We start from the raw sequence: 27654 nt of genomic DNA, 5'->3' as shown, positions 1-27654 counted from the left end.
TAAACACGCTGGCCAGACCAGCTCCTCAGAGATCGGGCCACCATTTTGAAAGGGTGCCCTGATCTCTAAGAGGGCTTGTGCGGCCCCCCCCCCCCCCCACACACACGCCCATGGGCAGTGTCACCCTGGGGAGGCCGTTGGATTCTGGGAAGACAGTAGATCCTGGGCGAGCACGCCTAAATGGGTTTAAGTCTGATTTAGGTGCAAGGCTTGGTCACGTCCATTGTATGCGTGATCCAGATTGCGATGCCTCGCGAGGTCTGGATAGGTCTTGTACGACATACTGTCAGGAAGCCCGCGTTGCGCTCCTTTCAGGCGTGACGTGTCTGGTAGATTGCACCCATGTTAATCTTTGAAGTGATATTATCAAAGGCAAGAACTCCTCAACCTATTTGTAACAAAAATATACTTTTCTTTTAAAATGCATTTCTAATCCAATTCCCCCCTCCCCTATCCTCCTTTGACGGTTCTGATTCTTATTGATGGGGACTAGTAACAAGCTAGTACCTTAGAGAATCATAGAATTTACAGAGCAGGAAGAGGCAATTTGGCCCATCGAGTCCGCACCTGGAAAGAGCACCCTACTTACTCCACCCTATCCCCGTAACCCAGTAACACCACCTAACCTTTTTGGACACCAAGGGAAATTTAGCATGGCCAATCCACCTAACCTGCACATCTTTGGACTGAGGGAGGAAACCGGAGCACCCGGAGGAAACTAATTCAGACATGGGGAGAATGTGCCGACTCTGCACAGACAGTGGTCCAAGCCAGGAATCGAGCCTGCGACCCCAGAGCTGTGAAGCAACTGTGCTAACCACTGTCCTACCATACTATCCTTTACCCAAACATCATTCAATGCAGCTTCTGACAGACACCCCGGCGCTTGTAAAACACTTCCAAACACTTCTAAAGTACGTTGTAAAATTACAGCACTTGGGCATTCAATAGAGTCATATAAATTAGGCAGCTAAAATAATTTACAGAAATTGTTGGTTTGACTACACAAGGCAAAAAGTTGTATTTTAGTGACATTAAATGTATGTGTAAGAGAACTCAGAACTCTCTTTACAGAAGGATTGTATGAGTTACCACAATGTTAAAGCAACCCGCTTTGAAAGGCCCCAAAGGACAGATATTGTTTGAAGCAAGGGTCTAGATCAGGCATTGTCAAACTCGGGGACGCGACCCGCGGGTGAGTCGCGGGCAGGTGTCGGGAGGGTCGCGGAGTCGTCCGTTATGGCGCTCCCGATCGCGCAAATCCCTGTGCAGCAGCCGGCTTTTAATAATGCCGGCTGTGAGCGGCCTTCAAAATGGCCAGGAACAGATAAAAACAATTTGGCCGCACTGCGCACGTGTGCCCGATCATAGGTGCGCATGCGCAGTGCGGCCGCATATGGTCGCAGCCTTTTTTTTTCCACGTTCGGGGCGCCAAAGGGACCATTTGGGCCAAAGGGACCCAAATCCATTGCCTCCATTTTTGTCAGCAACAAACAAGGCAAGAGAAAATGGTGGGTCGCGCAGGTCGGCCGGCGTGGGTCGTGAAAGTCGTCCGACGTGGGTCGCGAAGGTCGGCCGGCGTGGATCGCGATGGTCGGTCGCCGTGGGTCGCGAAGGTTGGCCGGTTGGTAAAAATCGGTCCCTGGAAAAAAAGTTTGAAAAACACTGTTGTAGATGGCAAGCGTGCTTTCCCATCATGAAAGATTCTATTGAAAGGCAGGACCAAAGTTCCATTTTCTTGTGTTTTTCCCATGCAGCGTGGTATCTCTGTCCAAGGGGGCAAATGGCCTGGTTCCAGGACTTCACCAATGTCACCACATGACACTCCTGAATATAGAATAACCAGTTTCCAGGTTCACAAACCAATACCAGGAATTTAAAAGAGGATGACTGGTACTCTCAAATCCATACCACAAAACATCAGCCTCTTTGGGATGGAATGAAAAGTGGGAATTTTGTCCAGGACAACAAAAAGAATGAGAACCAATAGACAGCTAATATTTTAGTCCACGACAATTAAATGGGAGACTTTGAAACAAAAAACAACAAAGGAAACTATTCTCAGACAACAAAAACCTTTACAGTGATTCTCAGTGCCATGCCTACAATATTATAAGGGTCCAGTCACAGAATTACGGCAACATTATTTCATTGTCAACAATAAGCCACAGAATGCAGCATTGATTTGTCACAAAATTGAGATGAAACAGTAAGTCAATGTTGACAATATTTCTAGTGGGAGTGACCCTCCAGTGAAATGAAAATTTTGAATATTGTTCTTTAAATTTGAACCTAGCTTTTAACCATTCTTGAAATTGTGCATACGATTTTGGTCCTAGCATCTCATAAAGGTTAGTGCTGTACAAATGAATTGGCTGCTATTGATTTTGTGTGCTTTGCAAGCACACTGATTTGCTTAACAATGACACAGCCCGCTACCGGTATTGATGCTGCCAGCGTACAAAGGGGTCACTATGCTCGGAAAGAAGGAAAGAAACTAGCAAAGCTTTACTCGCCTCAGGAAAGCATAACTCGTGGAAAAAAAATACATGAACATCTGAGGACTGCATCGACATTTCTGCAGCGACATTTTTTAAAAAGATCATGAATGCTGCAAATCAAATTTACAACCAGTGGCTCTGCACACACAAAAAAAAATCTTTACTTTGCAGCTCATTTTTATTTTAGCTCTCCAGGCAGAAGAGAACGTGGCAAACACATTTGTACATTTTCTACATTTGAGGCTCTGTAATGGTTATTTCATTTCCCTCCCTGGAGGAGAGCTCTGCTCAGGAACTCTTTCTATGCAATTCACCCTAAATTAAGAATTTATCATGTTAAGCACCAGACAGCATCCCAACCACCCTCTGTGTTACAGCATTTGAGTATACCACCCTGCTGTGCAACCAGGGGAACTGGTTCTGCACAACACTTAATCACTTTTAATTGGGTTCAGATAATTGCTTATTTTTCATGCCCTGATCTTTACTTCTTGGCCCAAATTCTTCCTCTCAAGATATTTCAGGAATCTTATTCTTCCCAGATATTTGGTACAAAAAATGCCAGAGTGATATATAACAAAGCAAGAAGAGGAAACTCTGTATCCAATGCCAATAATTTAAAAATTGCATAGCAGAGCAGAAACCATTTCAAGTAATAGCCCAATCCATTTGATGCAGTGAGTTTTGCTTGGCACTGATTGAGACTGGAGTAACTGTGAGGCATCACAGTCAAGACAGACAGCCTGGGTCTGCTACCCAGCTGTGGAGCTGAATGCAAGAACAAAAATCAATAATGTCTGCAGGCCTGCTTCAGCAGGTTAGCTCCCACCCAACTGTTTAAAAATAGTAAAAGCACTATGTGTTCAAACGCGGAATATACATAATAAATAATTTCTGAGCTGACTTGTGGCCCGAGCACCATTTTATTTTTAACTACATCGATAAACATAATAAACACATTTTCAAAAACATTTATTATGGATTCGATTCAGGCAATTTGCATTCAGGAATATTTTTAACAACCTCAGGATATTTCAAATCGCTTCACAATCAATGCTGTTCAGTCTGGGTTGTGTCAGGGGCACTTGCCCCTAGACAAAGATCTGAATTCCAGACTTTGAAACTGCCTTTAACATCAAGGCTGCATTTGACCAAGTGTGGTATCAAGGAGCACTCGCAAAATTGAGTGAATCGAAATGACAGAGCCATGGAATAATTACCGCACAGAAAGCAATTCGGCCTGTGCTGGTTCTCTGCAGGAGCAATTTACTTTGTGCCACACCTCTGCTTTTCCTCCATAGCCCTGCAAATCTTTCCTTTTCAAATATGAATCCAATTCCCTTTTGAATACCTCTATTGAACCTGCTTCCACCAGACTCTCTGGCCATGGAATATGTAGGATAAAATGTTCTACTGGTTGGAGATGTACCTCACACAAAATGAGTTGGGTGTGTTTGTTCATCTTAGTCCCAAGACATTGCTGCAGGAGTTCCTCAGGTTACTGGAGGGATCTACTGGCCGCGTTGCGCCAAAAAGCAGCTCGGCGCAGCCAGTAGGTGCAGTGAGATCCCACTTCCGGGATATATCCGGCCCGCCATGCCTCGCGAGATCTAATTCGATTTCACAAGATGGTGCAATGTGAATCCCGTCCATTGTGGGCAGGATCACTTTATTTTTTTTTAGAAAATATTTTTTTGAGGCATTTAGAATTTTAACAATTTTACACATCAAATTTTCAACAAAAACACAATATAACCAACAAACCCCGCCCCCCCCCCCCCCCGCCCCCCCGAGCACAAAGCCCCCTGCCATCATGGCTTGTACAAACAGTGCCACCTTCCCCAACCATCCTCCTGTTGGTTCTCCTGCCCTTACTCGTCTCCCTCATTCCTCCCCTTTTTCCATCCTCCCCTGCTGGCTGCTTAATTCTTCTCAAAAAAGTTGATGAACGGCTGCCACCTCCAAGCAGACCCCTTCAAGGCGAGTTTAATTTTCTCGAGTCTGAGAAACCCGGCCATGTCACTAACACACCCCCCAACTTCGGGGGCTCTGTGTCCCTCCACCCTAGTAAGATCCGTCTCCGGGCCACCAGGGAGGCAAAGGCCAGGACTTTGGCCTCTCTCACCTCCTGGGCTCCCAGGTCTTCTGAAGGCCGTCACCTCTGGACTCAGCGCCACCCTCATTTGTAAAACCTCTGACATGACGCCAGCAAATCCCTGCCAGAAACCCCTCAGCCTCGGACATCGTGCAAAACATCCACGTGATTCGCAGAACACACCCGCACATATCTTCCACCTCCTCAAGGAACCTGCTCATCCGAGCCACAGTCATATCTGCCCTGTGGACCACCTTAAACTGTATCAGGCTGAGCCTGGCGCACGACGAGGAGGCATTAACTCTCCTCAGGGCCTCCTCCCATAACCCAGCCTCCAACTCCCCGCCCAGCTCTTCTTCCCACTTTCTCTTCACCTCCCCTATAGGGGCCCCCTCCTACTCCATCAGCTCCTTATAGATGTCTGAGACCTTCCCTTCTCCCACTCCTGTTCTCAACACCACCTTATCCTGTAGCCCCTGGGGTGGCAGGTGCGTAAAGGTTGAAACCTGCCTCTGCAGAAAGTCCCTCATCTGCAGATACCAGAACACATTCCCCCCAGGAAACTCTTCCTCCAGCTCCTCCAGGCTCGGGAAACACTCATCAACAAATAGATCCCAAAATCTCTTGATCCCCACCCACTGCCATCTCCGAAACCCCTGTCCAAACCCCCAGGGAGCAAACCGGTGGTTATCACATATCGGTGCCCACACCGACACCCCCCCCTAACCCTATATGCTGCCTCCATTGACTCCAAGCCCTCAGGATTGCCACCGCTACTGGGCTTGTGGAATACCGAGCCGGCGAGAGTTGCCATTAACAGTGCCCCCAAACTCGTGTCCTTACATGAGGCCACCTCCACCTGCTCCCATGCCAACCCCTCCCCCACTGCCCACTTTCTGACCATCGCAATATTTGCTGCCCAGTAGTAGTTAATAAAATTGAGAGAGCCAGCCACCCACCCCCACTGTCACCCCCACCCCCACCCCCCGCCCCAGGCACCCACTCCAGCAGCATCTTTTTCACCCGCAGGGTTTTCCCCACCCACAAATCCCGATATGTTTGTATTCACCTTTTTGAAGAACGCCTTGGGCATAGCATAAAAATTGGGAGGCTCTGGAAAACAAACAGAAACCTCGGGATGACCGTCTTAGGCAAGATCACTTTCTGGCTAATCGACATATTTGAGTGAGGCAGCTACGTTCCCGAGATCTATCCAAGGCATGAGATCTAATCCCTTCACCTTGCAAACCTCAGGTGAGTGCTGTTCAGTGCTGGTCTCTACAAGTGGGGATCAGACAGAATGGCACTTGTGGCGGTCTCCCAGGGGATTGGAGGCCCCCAAATGCGTGCCCTCTTGGCAGGGTGGCACTGGCACAGAGCTTGGCAATACCAGCCTGGTGGTGCCCAGGTGAAACTGGCAGTGGCACTGTCAGGCTTGCACAGCCAAGGTGCCAAGCTGGAATTTTCCATGCATCAGGCCGGGAGGGAAATGCCCGATGTGGGTGTCCTCTGAGGGCATCCTTATAGTGAGTTGGGGCTTGGGGGGAATTTGGGAGCTCAGGGCGCCATTTAAAAATAGCATCCCGATCTCTCCCTGCACTGAAGTGTTCCGGCGAGCGGAGCTCCTCAGAGCAGGGAACGGGGCTGAGTGCGGCCTCGGCCGCACGTTCCCCACTGAGGCCCTCAATCTACCTAGATGGGCTTTAGATAGTAGGGTGTCGCTCAGCGCTCCAAGTGCCGGGAACCACCTGGCTAATCGCACGCTGTGGGACTCTGTCCCCAATCGGGTAGATTGCGCTCACTGTCACAGGCCCAAACATCTTAAGTTGTTTCATCATCAATCTCCTTCCATTACAGGGTCAGATGCGGGGATGCTCGGTAAGTTAGTTGACAATGTTAGAAATACAGGTCCTTTTAAGAGTAAACCAGGTCTTGGTTCAGAATGAATTGAGAACTGGTGATGCCCATGAAAGCTTATATTGAAGAGCTGGGTTTTCCCCCAGTTGCCATTGCATCTGGACAGGGAGAGGATCCAGAAGGGAAGAGGAGAAACCAGTGATTGTACTGAACTATAGTGTCACAAAAAACAGTTGTGAACCATCAGAATGTCTTTGCTCCCTAATTTGATGAATGGATATTCATTTATTTAACTTAACATCATTTGCAACACCTCAGATACTGAAGCAGACTGTGCTAATATCTAGCAAGACCTGGATAAAACTCAAGATTGGGCTGACCAATGACAAGTAACATTTGTGCCATACAAGTCCCAGGCAATGACCATCGGCAACAAGAAAGAATCTAAGCATCTCCTCTTGGTATTCAACGACATTACCACTGCGGAATCCCCTACTATCAATATCATCTGACTGCGATTGAACAGACACTGAACTGGAACAGCCAAATAAATATTGTGGCTACAAGAGCAAGTCAAAGACTGTCAATTTGGAGTTCAGTAACTCACCTCCTGACTCCCCAAAGCCTGTCCACCATGTACAAGACACAACGCGGGAGTGTGATGGAACACCTTCCACTTGCTTTGATAAATGCGGCTCTAGTAACACTCAAGAAAAAGCAGCCTGTCATCCACCACAAACACACAGTGGCAGCAATGTGTAATATCTACAAGGTGCACTGCAGCAACTCACCATGACTCTTCTTCAACAGCATCTTCTAAACCTGTGACCTCTATCACCCAGAAGGACAAAGGCAGCAGAAGCATGGGAACATCACCACCTGCAGGTTCCCCTCCAAGTCACACACTATCCTGACTTGAAACGATATTGCCGTTCATTCTCAGTTGCTGGATCAAAATCTTGGAACTCCCTTCCCAGCAGCACTATGGGTGCACCTGTGCAACATGTACTGCAGTGGTTCATGGCAGCAACTCGCCACCGATTTCTCGAGGGAAATTAGAAATGGGCAACAAATGCAGACCTAGATAGTGAACACACAGCAGCAAATTTGTACACAAGGTCCCACAAACACCAAAGAGTGGAGTAACCAAATAATTTGCCTGAGTGATCTGATTGATGAACAAATTCAATCATGCTATCTGAACTATCATATTCTTTAGATACTGTCAATACCACTGAACCAGGTCAATGACTGACTAGAATGTCCTAGAAATGAATACTTGTCCATTTTTTTAAAAATTGCAATTAACTGCCCAATTGCATTAGTTCATAGTAGATTTGCATTTGGTGACATGCACTAGCCTGAAAGACACATTTTGGGCTCAATTTGCTGTGGAATTGTCGATTAGGTAAAAGTTTCCACTTTGGGCACAATGTGTTTATTGTTATGGGCCAGTGTTTAGAAAACCCAAAGTGTATCATGGAGTTCACCTGACCCACAACTTTTAATAGATTGTGGTATGGAGAGCACACGGCCCACTCTACAGGTGTGCTACAGCAGAAATGGAAAAGTTTTTTTTTTAAAGCAAAACAATGTTTATTCTATGAACTCAAGTTAACCTTTTTAAAACAAACAGTGAACATGTTAGCAACCATTAATTCAAATACAACCCCCAAAGAATACAACACTAAGTAATCCTTTAAGCTTTCCTTTTAACATCCATAGGACTTAAAACACCTTTCACCAGAAGCACATTAGGTTTACATTCACTACAGAGAACATTTATAATTCTGAATTCACCAAATGACCAAGAGATAGTCTTTTGATGGCAGAGAGAACAGCAGTACACCTGCTTGGTCTGGCTTCAGCTCCAACACTGAAAATGAAACTAAAACACACCCTGCAGCAAACAGCCTAAAACGAAAGTAAAAAGCTGACAGACAGCCCAGCTCCACCCACATTCTGGCATCACTGATAATACCCATTTCTTAAAGGCACATTTCTTAAACACCCATTTTTTAAATGTACTCTCACATGACATTCTAAATAGAAGTAATCACCTCCATCATACCCAGTTGCTATTTGTGAGTCAGAGAAGCTAGCTAGCTTTGACATCAGTACAATTTGTCAACAAACCTCACAGAAGTAGAATTTAATCTCAGAACCTAAATTGTAATAATAAAAAAGCAAGCTTTCAATGAAGTCTTGTCTGTAACAAATATATTAATCATCAATTTGGAGTGATGTTTATACCATGTAGTGCTGCAGTACAGTTGCTTAAGACACAGCTGCAAGTTTCTCAATATTAAATCCATTACAGTTAACTCCTCAATACATTCCCCAACAGCCGCTGCCCCCCCCCCCCCCCCCCCCCCCCCCACACACACATCTAGAAGGACAAGGGCAACAGATACAAGGGAAAACCACTACCTGGAGGTTCCCCTCCAAGACACGCACCATCCTGACTTGGAAATATATCACTGTCGCTCGGGCAAAATCCTGGAACTCCCTCTTTACCAACACTGTGGGTGTACCTACATCTCAGGGACTGCAGCAGTTCAAGGCAGCAGCTCACCACCACCTTCTCAAGGGCAGTTCAGGGTGGGCGATGGATGCTGGTCAAAACAGTGATGCCCACATCCCGTAAAAAAAATAAATGAATGGAATAGAAAACACACACACACTTAATTTTCTCAAGTCTATTCTGACTTGCTGGAACACAGTTGCAATCGGATTGACAACCCTTCAACCTAAGTGACCATTCTTCATGTGTGAGCCTTGACAATTAATGTCATTGGGCTATTTTACTAGGCTGGGCAAAGTTCGGCCCAGTCATCTGCTGACTGATGTCAACATATGTACATTTTCCCAATATGGAGCATTACTAATGCTCAGGAGCAGGACCCCAAAGATGCTAAGGCCAACTGCAGGCCCCAACTGCCATTCTGACTGTAATTAGTGAACTCATCAGAGATCAGCGTCAAATCTGAAGCCTCTGGCCATTTAAAGTTCTGGTACGATAGCACTGAAGTATTTTGTTGAATAATGTTTCTGTAACATAACTAAACTAAGCAATAAAATCACAACATTTTGAACGTTTTTAAAGAATAAACATTTTCTGTAAATTTTTTGAGTTCTACTGGAAATTGGAAGAAAATAATTATTATGGAGCTGTGGACTCAAAAAGATTGAAACGTTTACTGTTGAACACCGGGTGCACTGAAACTAACTGAAAGTCAATACGTCAATGCTTTTTAACAGGGAAGCTTAGGGTTAAAAAGGTGGATTACGGATTTTAAGTTTTTAAAAAGAGTCAAGCATACAATTGTGCAAAGTCCTCGTTTTGCAGGAATTTGTCCCATTTCCACATTTTTAAAATAGCATGGAACTGCATCACAGCTGTCTTCAATTAAGCCCAATCCTGGGGGAAGTATGCCCCAGATTGCAGTAACGTGGAATGGTTCTGAATTAGTTTTTATTTTTAAATATTAGCAACTGTGTGAGAGCTGTTTCACTTTAGTGTTTCATACATAATGGTTTCCGATGACTTTCGTTGGATCCCCAGTCCAATATGGAATGACACGAAGATTTTTCTCACAACCTCTTCTCTACACATCTAATTCATCTGAGGACTCTTGGTGCCCAGGAATAATTCAAGATTCGAACTGGATTGCACATTTGATTGAACAAAGTATAGATGGATCACAGACTGTTAATTAAGAAAGAAACAAGATTGTTGCAGGGCGCAAAGCCATTTATTTTTTCTTTAAATAATTACCTCCACTGCCTCAAGGGTTCATTCCTCAAGTTTCCTTTCGGTCTTCCTCTCCTGAATCCAGTGATACCCTCACACGAGTATCGTATCACAGACACAGAGCATCTACTGATATGGTCACCCACGTGGCCACTCATGAAAGAACCTCACCAGTGAATGTCAACAGGTTCCCTGACCATGGAACACGCAATGGGCTGATTCTATGCCACTGACAGGCCCGAAAGCCAGGAAAGAACCCACTTTCGTAGTCAGCGGGACCGCAGGAAAGTCAGTTGGCAGTTGCAGGGGGGGACCCTCTTATTAGGGCCCGCCCCAAGCGTTGCCAACCAATCAGAGGGCCGGCAACTCAGTAGCACCACCAGGAGCGATAACCACTGCTGGGATTGCAACTGGAGGACGATGAGGTAGTGATGGACTTGTGACCTCACAATCAGGTAAGTGGGGGTCTGCCTGACTGGTCCCAGCAGTTTGGAAAGTGGGGTGGTTGAGTAAGAGTGTAGGCGGCACCATTTTCTGCTGGGGCAGGGGTCCTTCTGTGGACCAAGGAGTGTCCAACAATAATGGTCACCTCCCCTCCAGAGGGTGCTGAAAGTCACACCTCTGCTGAAAAATAGATCCCAAATCAGATACTGAAATATGAAACTAAGATGCAAATCCTTTTCTCAAGTTAGTTTCTCTCAACACTTTACAGACACACAACACCACCAGTGCATCTGCAGAAGTAAAATCCAGCCCAATTATTCTGTTCCCACCCAACATCCACACACTTCCAATAGGACTCACTGTTTAACGAATGGAAACTGACCATTTTTCCTTTCCTGATCGCAACCAAATTTAGCACTCCCACAACTGAAATCAACTGACACAAAAGGTGTATTTGATTGTGACAATGAAATCTCTTACCAAACACCATCTATTATTCAAGTCAGATAATGATGTTTAATAAAATTAGGACTTAATTTTTCATCACAGGAAAACTTCAAAGGATGCTAAGATGATGAAACTGGAAAAATATAAAACGTACTCTTCCAAATATTTACTGTGGACGATATGAGTAACAAATGCTCAATAGTCAAAGATATTGAAAGTAGGATTAATGGCTTGAACATCCGTGATGGATACCCCAACCACAGAACGAACTAACACATTCAAATAGCACCTTATTTTGCAGAATAACCATTTTGCAGGAAAACAAAGCAAGTCAGATTTTTTTCAGTTAGTCCACACTATGTTCATCCACATTACCCATATACAACTGCTCAGGAGATATTGTTGCTCTTACAGTTTGGTCGTTTACCCCAAACTCTTTCAGCCTCTAACCCAGGTTTCCACCGAGTGAGCAAGATGAAAATTACGTCTTTGTTTCATTGAATTGCTTCTGTTGTTTAAATCAGCACCTGCCAGAAGAGGGCCATTGTACATTTCCAAATAATATTTTATTTGATGTCTTAAAGTTCACTTGCTGCCAGGAATGTGCTGTAAAGAAGAAATTCTGCTGAAAGCAAACTAAGTTGAACCATTTGGAAGAGTAGCAGAAAGCTCAATCGTATATAAAAATGCAAGACAAAAATTGTGATCTAAAAATTGCAAATAGGGGTGCATTAACAGTGAAACTTAAAAGAAAAGTCAGGCTGAGTGAATCAGGCAGCCAGCTTGCTTATGTCCGTTTTTTTGCCTAGCAATATAAGTTAAAATTACCCATGTTATTGTCAAGGGACAGTGGGGTTAATCATTCTGCTGAAAAACCTCCCCAAATGGCATTTTAAAACAAACAATCTTGGTAACTCTGATTCTACAGCCCCCATTGGAAATACTTTCTCTCAAAGACCTTCCCCACAGCAGCACAGTTCTTTACAACATACAAAGAATGACATGTGTAAATCCCCATCTTAACACCTCACAGTAAATATCAACGGGTTTAGACAAAGTAAACATGGATTTATGAAAGGCAAATCAAATTTGACAGGGCAGCACGGTGGCGCAGTGGTTAGAACGGCTGCCTCACGGCACTGAGGTTCGATCCCGGCCCTGGGTCACTGTCTGTGTGGAGTTTGCACATTCTTCTCGTGTTTACGTGGGTTTCGCCCCTACAACCCAAAGATGTGTAGAGTAGGTGGATTGGCCATGCTAAATTGCCACTTAATTGGAAAAAATTAATTGGATACTCTAAATTTTTTTTAAATCTCACAGGGTGTCATTTAGTACTGAGACAAGGAGAGATTTCTTCACTCAAAGACTGTTAACCTGTGGAATTCTCTACCAAACAAGACTGTAGAGGCCAAGTCAATGAATTTATTTAAGGAAGATATAGATTTCTCGGCAGTAAAAGCATCAAGGGATGTGCAGAGAGGGCAGGAGTATGGCAGAGGATCAGCCATGATCACATTGAATGGTGGGGCAGGCTCGATCGGCCAAATGGCCTACTCCGGCTCTTATTTTCTGCGTTTCTAGTATAGCTCATCAGAAATTCACATGTTCCACTAGCCAAAAAAGTGGAACATTTTACAGCAAAAGAATATTCTTTAGGTTTTACACTTTTAACTTTCTAGAACCATAATTATTCATGAGATCATGGCAGATTTAAACAGCTATTCTCAACTTCAATTTGACCAATCCCTATTCTAACAGTTGGTTCTGTTCTACGTTATTTTCGAAAGCAGTTATACAACACCTAAATGGAGACTAAACAACCTCCATTGAAAAACGGATGCCTCCAGAGCTCAGTATTTTAATAAGTTTCTCCTATGTCTCCTAAAGATTGAAGGACACATATTTGTGTTATACTGCTCTTTTCAACTTCAAATTTTCCATTCATATAACTTCTTTGAGGTGTTTTTCTGACTTAATGGAAAGTGCAGTGACAAAATAATGTGTAGTATGTTATTGCTGTAACTTTATTTAGACTTCAGTGCCCAATAATTCTAGGCTTCAGTTCAACCTCAAAAATTGCACAGTCCGAAAGGTTCGAAAAGTTTGGAGTTCACCAATGGCTCAGTGAATTTGTCTGCCGATTAGCCCAGCCATACAAGTCAAAACATTAACAAGTTTCACTCCTCACTCTCTGCTGTGTTAATTGATCACGGGTAGTGGTAAAACTATCCTCATTGCTTTAGGTTAGGGAGAGGAAAAATCAATTGGATCTCTGCTTCAGATCACTCTTCAGGGACGACTGATAGATGTGAGCAAGTGTGTGGCCATTAAAAAATAATTAGCATTTACATAACGCCTTTCACAACCTCAGATGTCCAAACCAACAAATTACTTTTGAAGTTTAGTCATGGTTGCAGTGTAGAGAAATGCAGAAGACATAAACAAGAATAAGATAATTGACCAGGGTCCGTGTGGAGTTTGCACATTCTCCCCATGTCTGCGTGGGTCTCACCCCCACAATCCAAAGATGTGCAGGCTAGGTGGATTGGCCACCCTAAATTGCCCCTTAAATGGGGGAAAAAAAGAATCGGGTACTCTAAATTTAAAAACATTTTTTTAAAAAATAATTGACCAGAAAATTTGCTTTATTGTTGGATGAAGTATAAATATTGGCCATAAATAAATAATCTTTATTGTCACAAGGAGGCTTACATTAACACTGCAATGAAGTTACTGTGAAAAAGCCCCTAGTCGCCACATTCCGGCGGCTGTTCGGGTACACAGAGGGAGAATTCAGAATTCTCAGCTGGTATGGGAATTGAACCCACGCTGCTGGCCTTGTTCTGCATCACAAACCAGCTGTCTAGCCCACTGAGCTAAACCAGGCAAACTTATTCTTCACAAAATGTCATGGGCTCTTTGAGATCCATTTGAAAATTCAGACCAGGCCTCTGTTTAACATCTCTTCAAATAGTGAAGACAGGATTGGGCCCAGTGGAGTTAGCCCTGCCCTGCCTCCAGTCAAATAACCTGCTGACACTGATTGAATATTAGGGGCAATTTTAACCTTGCTCATTTGTGGAATCTGGGCTGTGAGCCTGACCCCCGAACAGGCCATTCCCTTCCCACAGTCTTCAATTTTCAGATGGTAAGAGGTAAAAGCACTACCTCAAGTCTGACAACTATGTCTCACAGGTAGTCTCGTATACATCTTATTCCTAACTTATCACCCAATTTGAGTCTCATCAAGAAGAAAATCTTCTTGAGTCTTGCTGTAATTTAAGTTCTACCTTTTAAAAGCCGTTTCGCATAATATGAATTATATTGCGAAGCATTGGAAAAGAAGATTAATTTTTGATCTACGGATTTTACAGAACACTGAAATTTCTGTGAATTTCACTGTGGAACAATTTAGACATTTAACCTGATATTTCAGCAAGTGTAAATGACTGTGCTCATAAGAGTAAATCGAACGACAGTACAGTCATAATTAGGAACCAAAATACCTTGGGGAAAGTGGTGGCGATAAAGGCACCTGTTGACCCTCGTATTGCTGTACCATTGCCCGGACACTCCAGGAGGGACTTCCAATATCCTCCTCAAAACTACAGAAAGAAATAAAATGGTCAGGCAGTGCTTTATCGGATACTACCAAGCTTCCGAAATGACAGTATTAAGAAGTCTACTTTCCTGGTATTCTGGGAAAATGCCAAGTTGTAAAAAGAAATCAGTACTCATTAAATGGAGTTTATATTAATATTACAACAGCCAGCAGAGGGCACCTTTGTGACATTGTCTGCTTCTTGTGCTGCCTGCAAAATAGTGCTTTTCGTAAAGTATTTGGCTGAAAAAAAGCTCACATACTAAAATACTCCTAAACACACTGAAATATTCAATAAATAACATTTAAGGGTCGAATGCAGCTATTACTATCTGGGTGTTGCCTTTACCTGCTTTACCTTGCAAACAAATAAACTGACCTCAGCAGGATCATTCAGTTAAATAAATTTCCCGTGTTCATGGAATCATAGAATCGCTACAGTACAGAAGGCCATTCGGCGCATTGAGTCAGCCCACTCCCAATAACGTATCACGGTAACCCCTTAACCTAACCTACACATCTTTGGACACTAAGGGGCAATTTAAGATGGCCAATTAACCTAACCTGCGCATCTTTGGACTGTAGAAGAAAGCCAGAGCACCTGGAGGAAACCCACACATACACGGGAAAACATGCAAACTCCATGCAGAGTCACCCAAAGTCGTAATTGAACCCGGTGTCATGTTCTGTAGGCTGGCCGATATGAATGATGCACTACAGAACATCTAGTTTAAATAATTTATTATGAAACAACTGCGTAGTAAAGATAACTGGAATAAATAACTAACAAACTACTAACACTAACTAACGATTATAGAGCTACTGCAAAATACATCTATCCTCCAACACGACTTACTCCCAAAGGCACAGAGCACATGATGGACCTACACTGCCAAACTGCCACCTGCTGGTCAGAGGTTATGTATAATATTATATACAGAATTGCTTTATAAATATCATCACACCCGGATCCCTGGCGCTGTGAGGCAGCAGTGCTAACCAATGTTAGCCCTTTCTTTGAAAAACAGTTCTTAAATAAAAAGGAAAAACTTGAACTTACTAGTTACACCTGCCACTAAATCCAATTAAGCAATCCAATACAGTTCAAATAAATAAAATTGACAAAACAGGTTACTTGCTTACTGTACTGTGGAGAGAGCTCCTTAGCTGTACTGTGGAGAGCAAAACTGCAGTTCAATTTAAAATCCTATAACAAAGTACAAAAGTACGACCTGGCTCCTCCCATTAAATACATCATCTGTATCCTGCTATGTTCCATGATCTGCTTAGCTAGGACTAAATACAATTCCTCAATTATTGACACGGCACAAAATCTCCAGTATCAAAACACTATTTAATTAGTCCTTTATCTGTAACCTATTAAGTGGTTGGAATGAATTATCATCTCACCTTTTACAACTCTTTAATTACAGCTTTAGTAGACACATTGGCTATATGTATTTTAAACCAGAGCTTTTAATAATATTATTGCAACAGAATATAAAATATAGTATATAACAATTTCTACATTCATCACAGTTGGCAGATAAGGACATGTGGAAGAGTTATTCAATTCGTACCATTCCCCTGCCCTCTGCCATAACCCTGCAATTTTATCCACCACCCTTTCAGAAAGTCCATTCTGCAAGTATACTCTAACGTAAACCTGCACAGACGATGGATTCTTGTTCCAATCTGAGGGGGAACGAGCGTGAGACAGAGTGAGCGAGCAAAACCTCGGGAGTGAAAATGACTTTTTTGTTTAAACTGGAGAACACGTGTTACGCTTTCAGGGTGCTTCTTTTCTGAGACTCCAGGAGCACCAGGACTACTTTACAGGACACCAGCCTTTGAGAGGTTTCTGGGCTCACATAATGTGCAGGCACTTTCATGGTTTGGTGAAGGCCAACTAGCACTGGCAACAGGCCAGGGATGTCCAAATTCTTCTATTAAATCTGAAAGGTGGCCTTACACAGCTATTCCAATCACAGTTTGTGAAATAAAAACAGAAAATGCTGGAAAAACTCAGCAAGTGTGGCTGCATCTGTGGAGAAAGAAACAGAGTTAACGTTTTGAGTCAGCATGACTCTTCTTCACAGCCAGAGAGGGAGAAATATGATGGGTTAGATGTAGGTGGAGCAAAGTAGAAAGTCAGTGATAGGTGGGAGCTAGGAGAGACTGCAACAAAGACGGCATAAGTCAGAAATGGCAATGTGAAGGACTATGGAAGATGCTGGTGGTGGCATTAAGAGAAGATAGCAGAATGTGTTAATAAGAGAACAAGGATCAGTGGACAATTAAAGCAAAACTAAAGAACAAATGACAGATGGCCCGGTGTTTGGGAGGGAGAGTCCATTTGGGGGGAGGAAATTGTTTTTTTTTTTTAAAAAAGAGGTCAAGATAGAAGAGAAAGGTCGTAGTCTGAAGTTGTTGAACTCAATGTGGAGTCCTGAGGGCTGTAACATGCCTAATCAGAAGAGGAGGTGCTGCTCCTCATGCTCATGAGAGCAAAATGCTGAGTTCAAATGGGAAGGTTAGAGTCACGCTTGCAGACTGATCAAAGCTGTTCCACAAAGTGGTCACCCAGTCTGCGATTAGTCACCCCAACATAGAGTAGACCACATTTAATAATAATAATCTTTATTGTCACACGTAGGCTTGCTGTAATGAAGTTACTGTGAAAAGCCCCTAGTCGCCACATTCCAGTGCCTGTTCGAGTAAACAGAGGGAGAATTCAGAATGTCCAAATTATCTAACAGCACATCTTTCGGGATTTGTGGGAGGAAACCGGAGCACTCGGAGGAAACCCACGCAGACACGGGGAGAACGTGCAGACTCCACACAGACAGTGACCCAAGCCAGGAATCGAACCTGGGACCCTGGAGCTGTGAAGTAACCGTGCTACCCACTCTGCTACCGTACTGCCTTTGGAGCATTTGGAGCAGCCAATATAGTAGACTAAACTGAAGGAGGTGCAAAGGAACTGTTGCTTCGCCTGAGAGTTGGGACTTTGAACAGTGTTCAGGGAGCAGATAAAGGGGCAGATGTTATACCTTCTGTGATTGGAAGGGAAGATGCCGTGGGAAGGGGATGAGGAGTTGGGAGTGATGGAGGAATGGACTAGAATGACACGGAGGGAGTGATCTCTGCAGAGTGCTGGCGGACTTGGAGGGGTGGGGGGGTGGAGTGAGGGGAAGATAGGTGTTGTGATGCCATCATGCTGGAGTTGGCAGAAATTGCAGAGGATTATCCTTTGAATACAGAGGTTGGTGGGGTGATAAGCAAATCCAATTTGGGCGTGCAGCCTTGGGATATTGTGCGCTGGTCATACCATACACACAACATGGACCAATGCAAGCATGTCCATTGTATTGTTGCATTGGCTGTTGACCATATTATTGGCCACTTTAACACTGATCCACAATTTTATTTTTTTAAGCTACACAATTCCAAATTTTGCAGTTCTCAATTGTGCAATGAAGTAGTAAGCGGAAGTTACTTGCATTTCCATTTGGTTGAAATTTTCTTTTAAAAGTATTATAAACACACACATATAAGAATTAACATCACGGTGACTCCGAGGCCTCTCTCCAAGCAGCCAAAGGCGGATAGTCTGAAATCTGGGGACAGGCTGCCTGCCCACTCAGCTATGTAATGATGCATTGCAAGGATTGTCAAAAATAAATAAGCACAAACCTATACATGAATGGAATGTTACTGCACGAAGAATTACTGGATGAATATGATACGCCTTCAGGTTTCATATTTTAAATTATTCTTATTAGATTTAGATTGAAAGTACAGCTTTCCATCAGTGTAACATTATTCCTGGAGCCAGGAAGGCCCATCAGCAGACCCGAGTTTCTAGACACACTGAAAAATTAAATTGCTGAGAGAATAACAAAGAAGGACGACATTCACATGTGTAAAGCTGTACAAAGTGTTCTGTCTACTTCGTGTAGAAGACAAATTATCTTTAATTGCCCTTTTTTCCCCTGAAATGGTTTCAAAGAGAACAAGCAGTTTTTCTTGCTTCCTGTTTCACTGAACCTGATATTGGGCAATCGCTTCCTGCTCCTCTTGATGCAGAACATGAGCTCCAGGGGCAATCATAAGCAGTTTTTCTTGCTTCCTGCTTCACTGAACCTGATATTGGGCAATCGCTTCCTGCTTCCTCTTGGTGCAGAACATTGGCTCCAGGGGCAATCACAAGCAGTTTTTCTTGCTTCCTGCTTCACTGAACCTGATATTGGGCAATCGCTTCCTGCTCCTCTTGATGCAGAACATGAGCTCCAGGGGCAATCACAAGCAGTTTTTTTTGCTTCCTGCTTCACTGAACCTGATATTGGGCAATCACTTCCAGCTTCCTCTTGGTGCAGAATATTGGCTCCAGGGGCAATCATAAGCACCTCCGCTTTAAACTCTTGGACTTTTACCATAAAAGGTGCCGCTGTGCAATTGTCTCCGTACCAGCCAACTTCACAATGTACCGCAAGAGATGGAGCTTGAATTGAGTGGCATTTCTTAGACTTAGAGCATTTCTTGTTCTTGTGTCTCCCATTGAGGGGACAGGGAGACACTGAACTACAGTTATGGTAGTGGATAAGGAGGGAAAAATAAGGGTACAAGAGAAAGCTAACTAGAAATATAAAGACAGACAGTAAGAGTTTCTGTAGCTGTTTTAAAAAAGAAAAGAGTTAAAGTGAGCATTGGTTCTCTAGAAAGTGAGTCTGGGAATTAATAATGAAATATAAGGAGATGGTAGATGAATTGAACTGATATTTTGCATCAGTTTTCACTATGGAACTTACGTGTAATATCTGCATAAATAGCTGCACATCAGGAAATGAAAGGGAGGGAAGAACTCAAGAAAATTACAATTGTCAGGGAAGTGGTACTGAGCAAATTGTTGGTGCAGCAGGCTGACAAGGCCCTGGGTCCTGAGGGACTTGTCCCAGGATCTTCAAAGAAATGACTCGTGAAATGGTTGATGCATTGATTTGAATTTTCCAAAATTCTCTAGATCCCATGAGATTGGAAAATAGCCGATGTAACTCCTTTATTCAAAAAAGAGGGAGACGGAAAGCTGGTAACTACAGGCCAGTTAGCTTATCAGCCATAGGGAAAATGTCAGAAGCTAATATTAAAAGGTGTTATAGCAGTGCACTTAGATGCATTCAAGCAATCAAGCAGAGTCAACATGGTTTTGCGTAAGATAAACTATGTTTAACCAATTTATTAGAGTTTTTTGAAGAAGTTACATTCTGCAAATAATGGAGTACCGGTGGATATATGGACTGAGATTTCCAGAAGGCATTTGATAAGCTGCCACATCAAAGGTTATTGCGGAAAATAAAAGCTCATGGTTTAGGGGGTAACATATTACCATGGATAGAAGATTGGGGAGCTAACAGGAACAGACAGTAGGCATAAATGAGTAACTTTCTTGTTGGCAAGATGTAATTAGTGATGTACAATTTATATCAATGACTTGAATGACAGGACCAAAGGTATTGTTGCTAAATTTGCTGATGACACAAAGATAGGTATGAAAGTAAGTTGTGAAGAGGACACAAGGAGGCTAAAAATGGATTTAGATAGGTTGAACGATGGGCAAAGATCTGCCAAATAGAGTAATGTGGGGGAAATGTGAAATTGTCTATTTTGGCAGGAAGAATAAAAAATAATTTCATCTAAATAGTGAGGCATTGCAGGGCCTTGAGATGCAGAGGGACCTGGGTGCCTCGGGCATGAATCGCAAAAGGTTAGTGTGGAGGTACAGGAAGTAATTTGGAAAGCAAATTGAATGTTATTGTTTATTGTAGGGGGAATTGAATACAAACATAAGAGAGGTTATGCTTCAGTTATACAGGGTGTTAGTGAGATCACATCTGGAGTAGTGTGTATAATTGGTTTCCTTATTTAAGAAAGGATGTAGAAGCATTGCAAGAAGTTCAGAGAAGGTTTACTATATTAATACCTGGAATGTGCAGGCTGTCTTAGGAGGAAATATTGGACAGGCTAGGTTTGAATCCACTAGAGTTTAGAATAGTAAGAGGTGATTTGATTGAAACATGCAAGATCTTGACGGGTCTTGACAGGGTGGATGTGGAAAAGATGTTTCTTCTTGTGGGAGAATCTAGCCCAAGGTCATTGACCAAGGTCAATGTTTAAAAATAAAGGGTAGCCCATTTAAAACAGAGATGAGGGTCATTTTTTTTCTCTCAGAGGGTGATGAGCATTTGCAACTCTCTTCCTCAAAAGGAGGCGGAAGCAGAATATTTTGAATATTTATAAGGCAGAGCTAAATGGATTCCTGATAAGCCGGGGGTGAAAGGTTATCGGGGATAGGCAGGTGGAGGTGATGTCACAATCAGATCTGCCATGATCTTATTGAATGGTGGGTGGGGCAGGTTCGAGGTGACAAGAGGCCTACTCCTGCTCCTAATTCGTATGATTGTGTGGATTGAAAATATATTATTCAGGAAGATTTCAAAAAATAAAGGGTATTTTACGTTTTTCATGCAAACCAGTTAAAAATAATCCTTGCCAGAGACTATGTGATTATTGGGTTATTCTTTTATGTCAAATGCATAGAATCCTTTTAGTCTGATTCTTAGAATCTAACCGGGGTCACTGGAGGAACCAAAAACAATTATCCTTTTTCAATACAGTGACAATTTCACAGCCACACAAAAATACCAATGCAACTGAAATGAGAACAGGTATCAGGTTGAGGAATACCAGAAAATCCGTTCTCACCTTGGGACCTCCTGTTTGTATCGGAATATTTCCCGTCCAGAACGTGAAACGTCTTGCCGAACTTCAGCAAGAGCTGCGGCAGCTGTCTGCACCATAGCAGTGGCGGAAAGTGGCCTATGATTGTCCAAAGTGACTGCAGACTTGCTGTTCAGGGATACTGCTGAACTCTGGCTGGCTGATCTAACACCAGACGGTTTGAAGTGAGCTGCCAGAGCTAGAATCAGCCTCATTATGCATTTCAGGTTCCCTTCAACGATGTCTTGGGAAGAAAAATAAAATATTTATACCAATAATGACTCTTTCTTTTCCAATATTCCTCCCTCATCTTGTCCTTCCCTTCTCACAACAAACTTATATCAATTGCAAGTGCCTCGGAATCAAGATCCAATTTCCCTCTGGAAGCAGAAGGCAAAACTGGAATAATACCAATGATTTATGCAGGCTTCTTTGCAATAAAGTCCGATTTGTGACTATTTATTGATCTGTCAATTATCTCTAATAATGATGAACAAGGGCAATTGGCATGGAGAAAAGAATGGAAAGGTAAAATGTGGGGCGCGATCGTCCCGAAAGGGAGCAAACTCTCCGAGTGAGCGCGTTTAGCTGCATGTTTCCTGGCACTCGCAGTGCAGAGAAACACGAGGGCCGCGATTCTCCGCTCCCGCAACTAAGTGCCCACGCCGTCGTGAACGCCGTCGAGGTTCACGACAGCGCGAAACGGCCCCGATCTCAACCGATTCAGGGCCCGAAAATGGGCTAGGATCGGGGCCGCGAGAAACTCGGGGGCGTGTTGCGAAAGCAGCGTCGTCAGCGCGCACATGCGCGGTAGCCGTACTCCCCGAGGCCACCCCGCAAGAAGATGTCGGATGGACCTTGCAGGGCGTGGAGGAAAGGAGGTCCTCCTTCAGAGAGGCCGGCCCGCCGATCGGTGGGCACCGGTCGCGGGCCAGACCCCTTTTGAGTCCTACCCTGGTGAAAGTACCCCCCTCGCCCCCCCCCCCCCCCCCCCCCCACAGCGTTCCCACTCTGTTCCCGCCGGCAGCGACCAGGTGTGGATGGCGCCGGCGGGAAGCCGGCGTTTTGGGCAGGCCGCTCGGCCCATCCGGGCCGGAGAATAGCGGGTGTAGCGGAGAATCGCCATTTTGGGTGTCCCGGGCGATTCTCCGGCCTGCGCCGCGCAGAACTCGACAGGGCCGTTCTCGCCACTTGGGTGAATCGCGGGAGGGCATCAGACCGGCGTCGCGGGGAAAAATGGCGCGCCAGGCGATTCTCCCAACCGGCGCGGGAGCGGAGAATCGCACCCACGGTATTCAACGCGACTCGCTTTGAATAAGGGGCCTGTCGTGTTAGGTACACTGGTCTAACACTGACTATAATGGATGCAATTTAGAAGAGAAAGATACTCCAGACCTTGAAGTTAGTTCAATCAGGTTTATTGAACTAATAGCACAGTTCTCTGTGAGTTCGACTCTCTGCTAACTTAAGTGTGGTTACTCTGTTTGACTGAACCAGACTAGCTCTTAGCCACGTGGTGGAGGTGTGTGTGATTGTAACAACACCCTTGACTGACTGTCTAGATGTTCATCAGTGGAAAAAGACGGAGTGTGAGTGCCTCGTGTCTTTTATAGTCAGATCCCACCCCTGAGTGTCCTGCCTGCTTATTGGTCATGTCCTGTTCTCTGTGTCCATTAGCTGCTTGTCTGTATTTCATTACATGTGTGTGCCTGCATATCATGACAGGGCCTGAACAGGGAACGTGCGACCGAAGCCATTTTTTTTTTTTACAATGGGGAGTTCTGCTCGCCGGAACTGCCCGTTGTAGCAAGAGATCGGGACGGCATTTTTAAATGGCGTCCCAATCTCTGAGGCCCACAAAAGAAGTCCCGACCCACCCCCCCACCCCTACTGCCTTGCTCTAGTATGCAATTGTGTGAAAACGTGATCTCGCCCATCGTGGGTGGGATTCACCTTGCAACATCTCGCGAGATTGCGTTGGATCTCGCATGGCGGGGTGAGCTGGATAGATCCCGGGAGCGGAGTTTCCCGGCTTTCAACGACCACACTGCGTCGCGGTGAGCTGTTTTACCAGCGCAACGTGGCCGGAGGATTGCGCCCATGATCTCCATGACATTGCAAAGTAATTTGTAACAAAAACAGAATTTGAATTACTCAACTGCCCTGAATAAGACTGTCTCTCTGCGAAGACACCCAATGACATTTTCCGAACTTTAACGGCACTATATAAATGCAAGTTGTTGTTGTTGTTGTAGTAGTACACTCACCTCGGGCCGAGGTCTGGTGCATACGGATCTTTTTAGAGGCTATGAACTGCAGCACTTTTTCCACATTGTCTTTCATTTCCTGATAGCTGCTAGGGTTGAAGCAAATCTCACTGAGTTGTTCACCGGCTTCAGGTGAGAACAAAAAAAACACAGCAATTAATTGGAGAGGCTCGGTCATTTTGAAAAGCAAGCATAAATACCCACTTCCCACTATATTGGAAAATGTTTCAGGCTTCAAGCTTCAGACAGAACCAGCTGTTCCACCATTCTGTTCAAACAAAAGATGTCACAGCCTGCTGTCTTAAAAATTGTTTTTAGACATCTATTCACAGCAACAAAATTCACCGTTATGTTTAAAACATCCTTCCTAAATCATCATTTTAAGGTGCAATTTTCTTTCCTAGATATCCAATTCCCACATCTTGACATGTACCGCAGTCATATTTTTGTATGATGTGGCCTCTTGAATTAGCTTAATACTAAATATTCTTCTCACCTGACAAAGTCAATATTTTTCTGAAAGGTTTAGAAATACATCGGCCAGTGTTTCATTTTCTGCCCTTCTTTGATCTCCTCAGCTATCCACATCCTGCACTTAGCTTAGACCTCATTCAATGTTAATCTAATTTGAATACTTCCAAAGTCGCTGACCAGGAGGCACCTGACCTCAATTCTGTGCCTTCTGACAGCAGCTCACCTGAATTAGTAATCTTTTCCACAAAAGATTTTGAGCCTACATTCCTTTCTGCCACATCCCTGTACCAGAAGTTCTAGTATAACCAATGTTTGAAGCAATATCCATTCTTGCACTAATATGACAAAAAGAGATACATATTCTACATCCTTTAACACTTAACCAAAACGTGAACTAAATATCTGACACTTGTGCGTATAGCTTACTTCTACTAACCTACAATCTCCACAAGATGAATCAACACCACTCCATCCCGCAGATCTTCCCGCAAGTCTTGTACTGGCTTCAATCCAGGTTTTTTCTTCAATTGGGAGTTTATCCATACTACATAAGACTGCAGCTGTTGCTGTGGTACAAAGAAAGAATAGTGTGAAGTAGTGGAAGGGTCCACAGGCTGATTAACAATCTGACAGATCATAATGTGAAGGCACCTTTTATGGCAGTAGCCATCTTTACGTCAATTAATTAGGTGATTGGTCCTATGTGCTGGAGGGGACTTTTGGGCTACCACCATCTATAATAAAGCTAGACTATGCCACTGGGTTACAAACCAAAATTCAGCGAAGCGGTTTCAGTTCATACTCAATATGGCACCAGAGCCCAAAATCTGGAAATCAAAATCTAATAATGTAGCTGCCTTCAAACAGAAGCTATTTTAGTCACGCAAGTTTCTGGAAATCAGGTCATGGACTTTACGTATTTGAGGGTATGTGGCACCCCATGAGGACCATGGGGAACCCATTGTTGCTCTCCCCATAAACTCGTTGAGTACAAACTTCCAGATAGGTGGCAGAGGCCACCCAGCTGGAGCTTGTTATAGATTTACATAAAAGCCGGCCCAAAGCAGGGCCTGGTGTGGTTAGTTCTCACAGCAAGGATTGGAGTGGGAGCGAGTTATTGCCTTGTGCAGAATATTGTATATAGTTAAATTAAATCTCTATTTGCCTCAAGTTCCTGAAAGAGAAAGATCCAAATCTGCTAGAAATCTTGGAGAGGTACAGTGACCTGTGAAAAAGGTAAGGCACTTTGGGAGAGTCAGGTATCCCTTTGGGATTGTTGTGAGTAGGCACGAATATCTGTAAGGGGTGCATAAGATCTTTGGATCTGTCAAGTTATCAAGTAATTTAAATACCCTCTCCTTTAAATTTTGAGGAGGAAAAAACAGCCAGCCTGCAATTAAAAACAAAACAATGCCTGCAATTTCAACAGTTGGTTTGTTGACATGTGCCTGAGGGCAATCATTATAATTAGTACTGTTTGACTGCTTTAATGACATAATTATCAGAGTGGGGACCTATAAGTTCACAGTTTGATGGACAGTCCAGAGAAGTTATAAAGGGATTAATGATTTTTAACGTGAAGATATGAATGCAAAAGATTATTTTTATGAAGCACTAAGTACTTGAAGGAAATGTTTGTTTTATATGGGACTTTGAGATTTAAATGCGTTGCATAGGTATTTATCAATTAGACTAAATATAATGAAGTCTATAACAGATACGTGGAACTTTATTTTATTTCAGCTCATGAGCTCTGCCCATGGTGGAGGGTATAATGGCGGTGAATGGCATAGGGGCTCTAAAAGGCTATAAGGGTGGGTAGAGGGGCATATGTTTGCAGGACATTTATGCGGCGACATGGTGGAAGGCATGAGTTGGCATGGGTAGGGCAAAGGGAGCTTGTGGGAGTGAGACAGTGTGGGGATTAGGGTTGTTTTTAGTTTTGCTGCTTTTTCTCAAAACTGGGACAAAGTCACAGAGCACCAAGTTGTGCCTTTTAACCAGCCATTCCCCACCTCCCCCCGGAACAAAGATCTGACCATTCAGGGTAGTTTCTCCTGAGTTGGGTTTGCAGAGTTGAGAATTTTACCAATTCCTGATTCCGAGCGAAAATTCGCCCTTAGAATAGTGCAAAATCTTAAGAACAAACTCCACAGCTGTAACATCCTGTGGTTTCATTATGGCGAAGTTCACAAAACATATAAATAAAAGCACAACAATTGTGACAACTCGGGTAAAGAATCAGAGAAGCACCACAGTACAGTGTTAGGAGGTTGAATTGGCAACTGAAGAGCATATAGTCAATTTTAATATAGTTATGCTCTTCATTTCGACTTTTTACATTAACTACTTGGGCGGCAATGTCGCACAGTGGTTAGCACTGTTGCTTCACAGTGCCAGGGACCCGGGTTCGATTCCCAGCTTGGCTCACTGTTTGTGCGGAGTCTGCATGTTCTCCCCGTGTGCGGAGTCTGCATGTTCTCCCAGTCTGTGTGGGTTTCCTCTGGGTTCTCCGGTTTCCTCCCACAGGTCCCGAAAGACGTGCTTGTTAGGCGAACCCGAACAGGCGCCGGAGTGTGGCGACTAGGGGATTTTCACAGTAACTTCATTGCAGTGTTAATGTAAGCCTACTTGTGACACTAATAAAGATTATGATTATTTGTTGCCATGTGCTAGGACTTCCAATAATTCAGTTTTTAGAAAACTTAAAACTAAAATCGTGAGACGTATTTATGTATAGCTCTTTAAAGAAAAATAACCAGAAATCCTAAAAGCCAGCAGCACAATGAATCATGAATTTCCAGTGGCATTGTTGATATCCTTTGAGGTACCACAGTTCTCCTCCCAGTGGACACTTACAGTCGAGTCACTGAAACCAGTATTACTTCAGAAGAAAAATGTTAATACGGATGCTTCAATGGATTCCACCAGTGAAGACAAATTACTGAACAAAAATAAGTTGTGCAGCATTTTATTTAAAAGGCCAGTAAAAGGAAATGATCAAGCTGACTGCATATTTAATTAGATTGGGGAAGGGTTCGTCATCTACTGGTAACATTCTATCCATTTCTGACAATGATAAATGGGTACTTGGTGGTATAATTGTTTTATTGTGCAGTAGGAATAGAAGCAGGGAAAATCCAAAGAGCATAAAGAGAACATTCTACTCCAGATGATGGACATACTGCAATGTATTTCACCTACCCAGGCTCGATGGGAGGTGGGAGTGCATAATGAAGCTGGAAGTCAGGAATTTTCGATTTTAAGCCACTTCATTCAAATGAGCTGATATTGAAATTTAAATGCACCAAATGTCGACTTAGTGTTATTTATGTTATTGAATCAATGCTTAATTGATTCACTGAAAAAGATATTGTGCAATAAACAACCTCGAATTAGACTGAAGCTTACTATCCAGGTCCAACCATGGCTTGATA

At 43.6% G+C, this 27654-nt stretch overlaps 1 protein-coding gene across 9 annotated transcripts in view; it reads right to left on the bottom strand.

The window, feature by feature from the left end:
- dixdc1b (DIX domain containing 1b) overlaps window positions 1-27654 on the bottom strand; it is a 156984-nt gene that overhangs the window by 67692 nt on the left and 61638 nt on the right. For all 9 annotated transcript variants that reach the window (XR_011937434.1, XM_072486582.1, XM_072486581.1 and 6 more), the window contains 4 exons: window positions 24654-24783; window positions 23744-23869; window positions 21462-21720; window positions 14605-14703 (listed from right to left, as the gene is read on the bottom strand). Coding sequence is in view for 8 of the 9 variants with exons in the window: in XM_072486582.1 (XP_072342683.1) it covers window positions 14605-14703; window positions 21462-21720; window positions 23744-23869; window positions 24654-24783 (614 nt within the window). In the remaining variant the exon portion in view is untranslated. The remainder of the gene's footprint in view (window positions 1-14604; window positions 14704-21461; window positions 21721-23743; window positions 23870-24653; window positions 24784-27654) is intronic.

Source organism: Scyliorhinus torazame, chromosome 21, assembly GCF_047496885.1.
Source record: "Scyliorhinus torazame isolate Kashiwa2021f chromosome 21, sScyTor2.1, whole genome shotgun sequence".
In the NCBI taxonomy this organism is placed as follows: Eukaryota; Metazoa; Chordata; class Chondrichthyes; order Carcharhiniformes; family Scyliorhinidae; genus Scyliorhinus; species Scyliorhinus torazame.
Note: the sequence above shows the minus strand (reverse complement) of the source record. Positions and strands in the feature narration are given on the sequence as shown.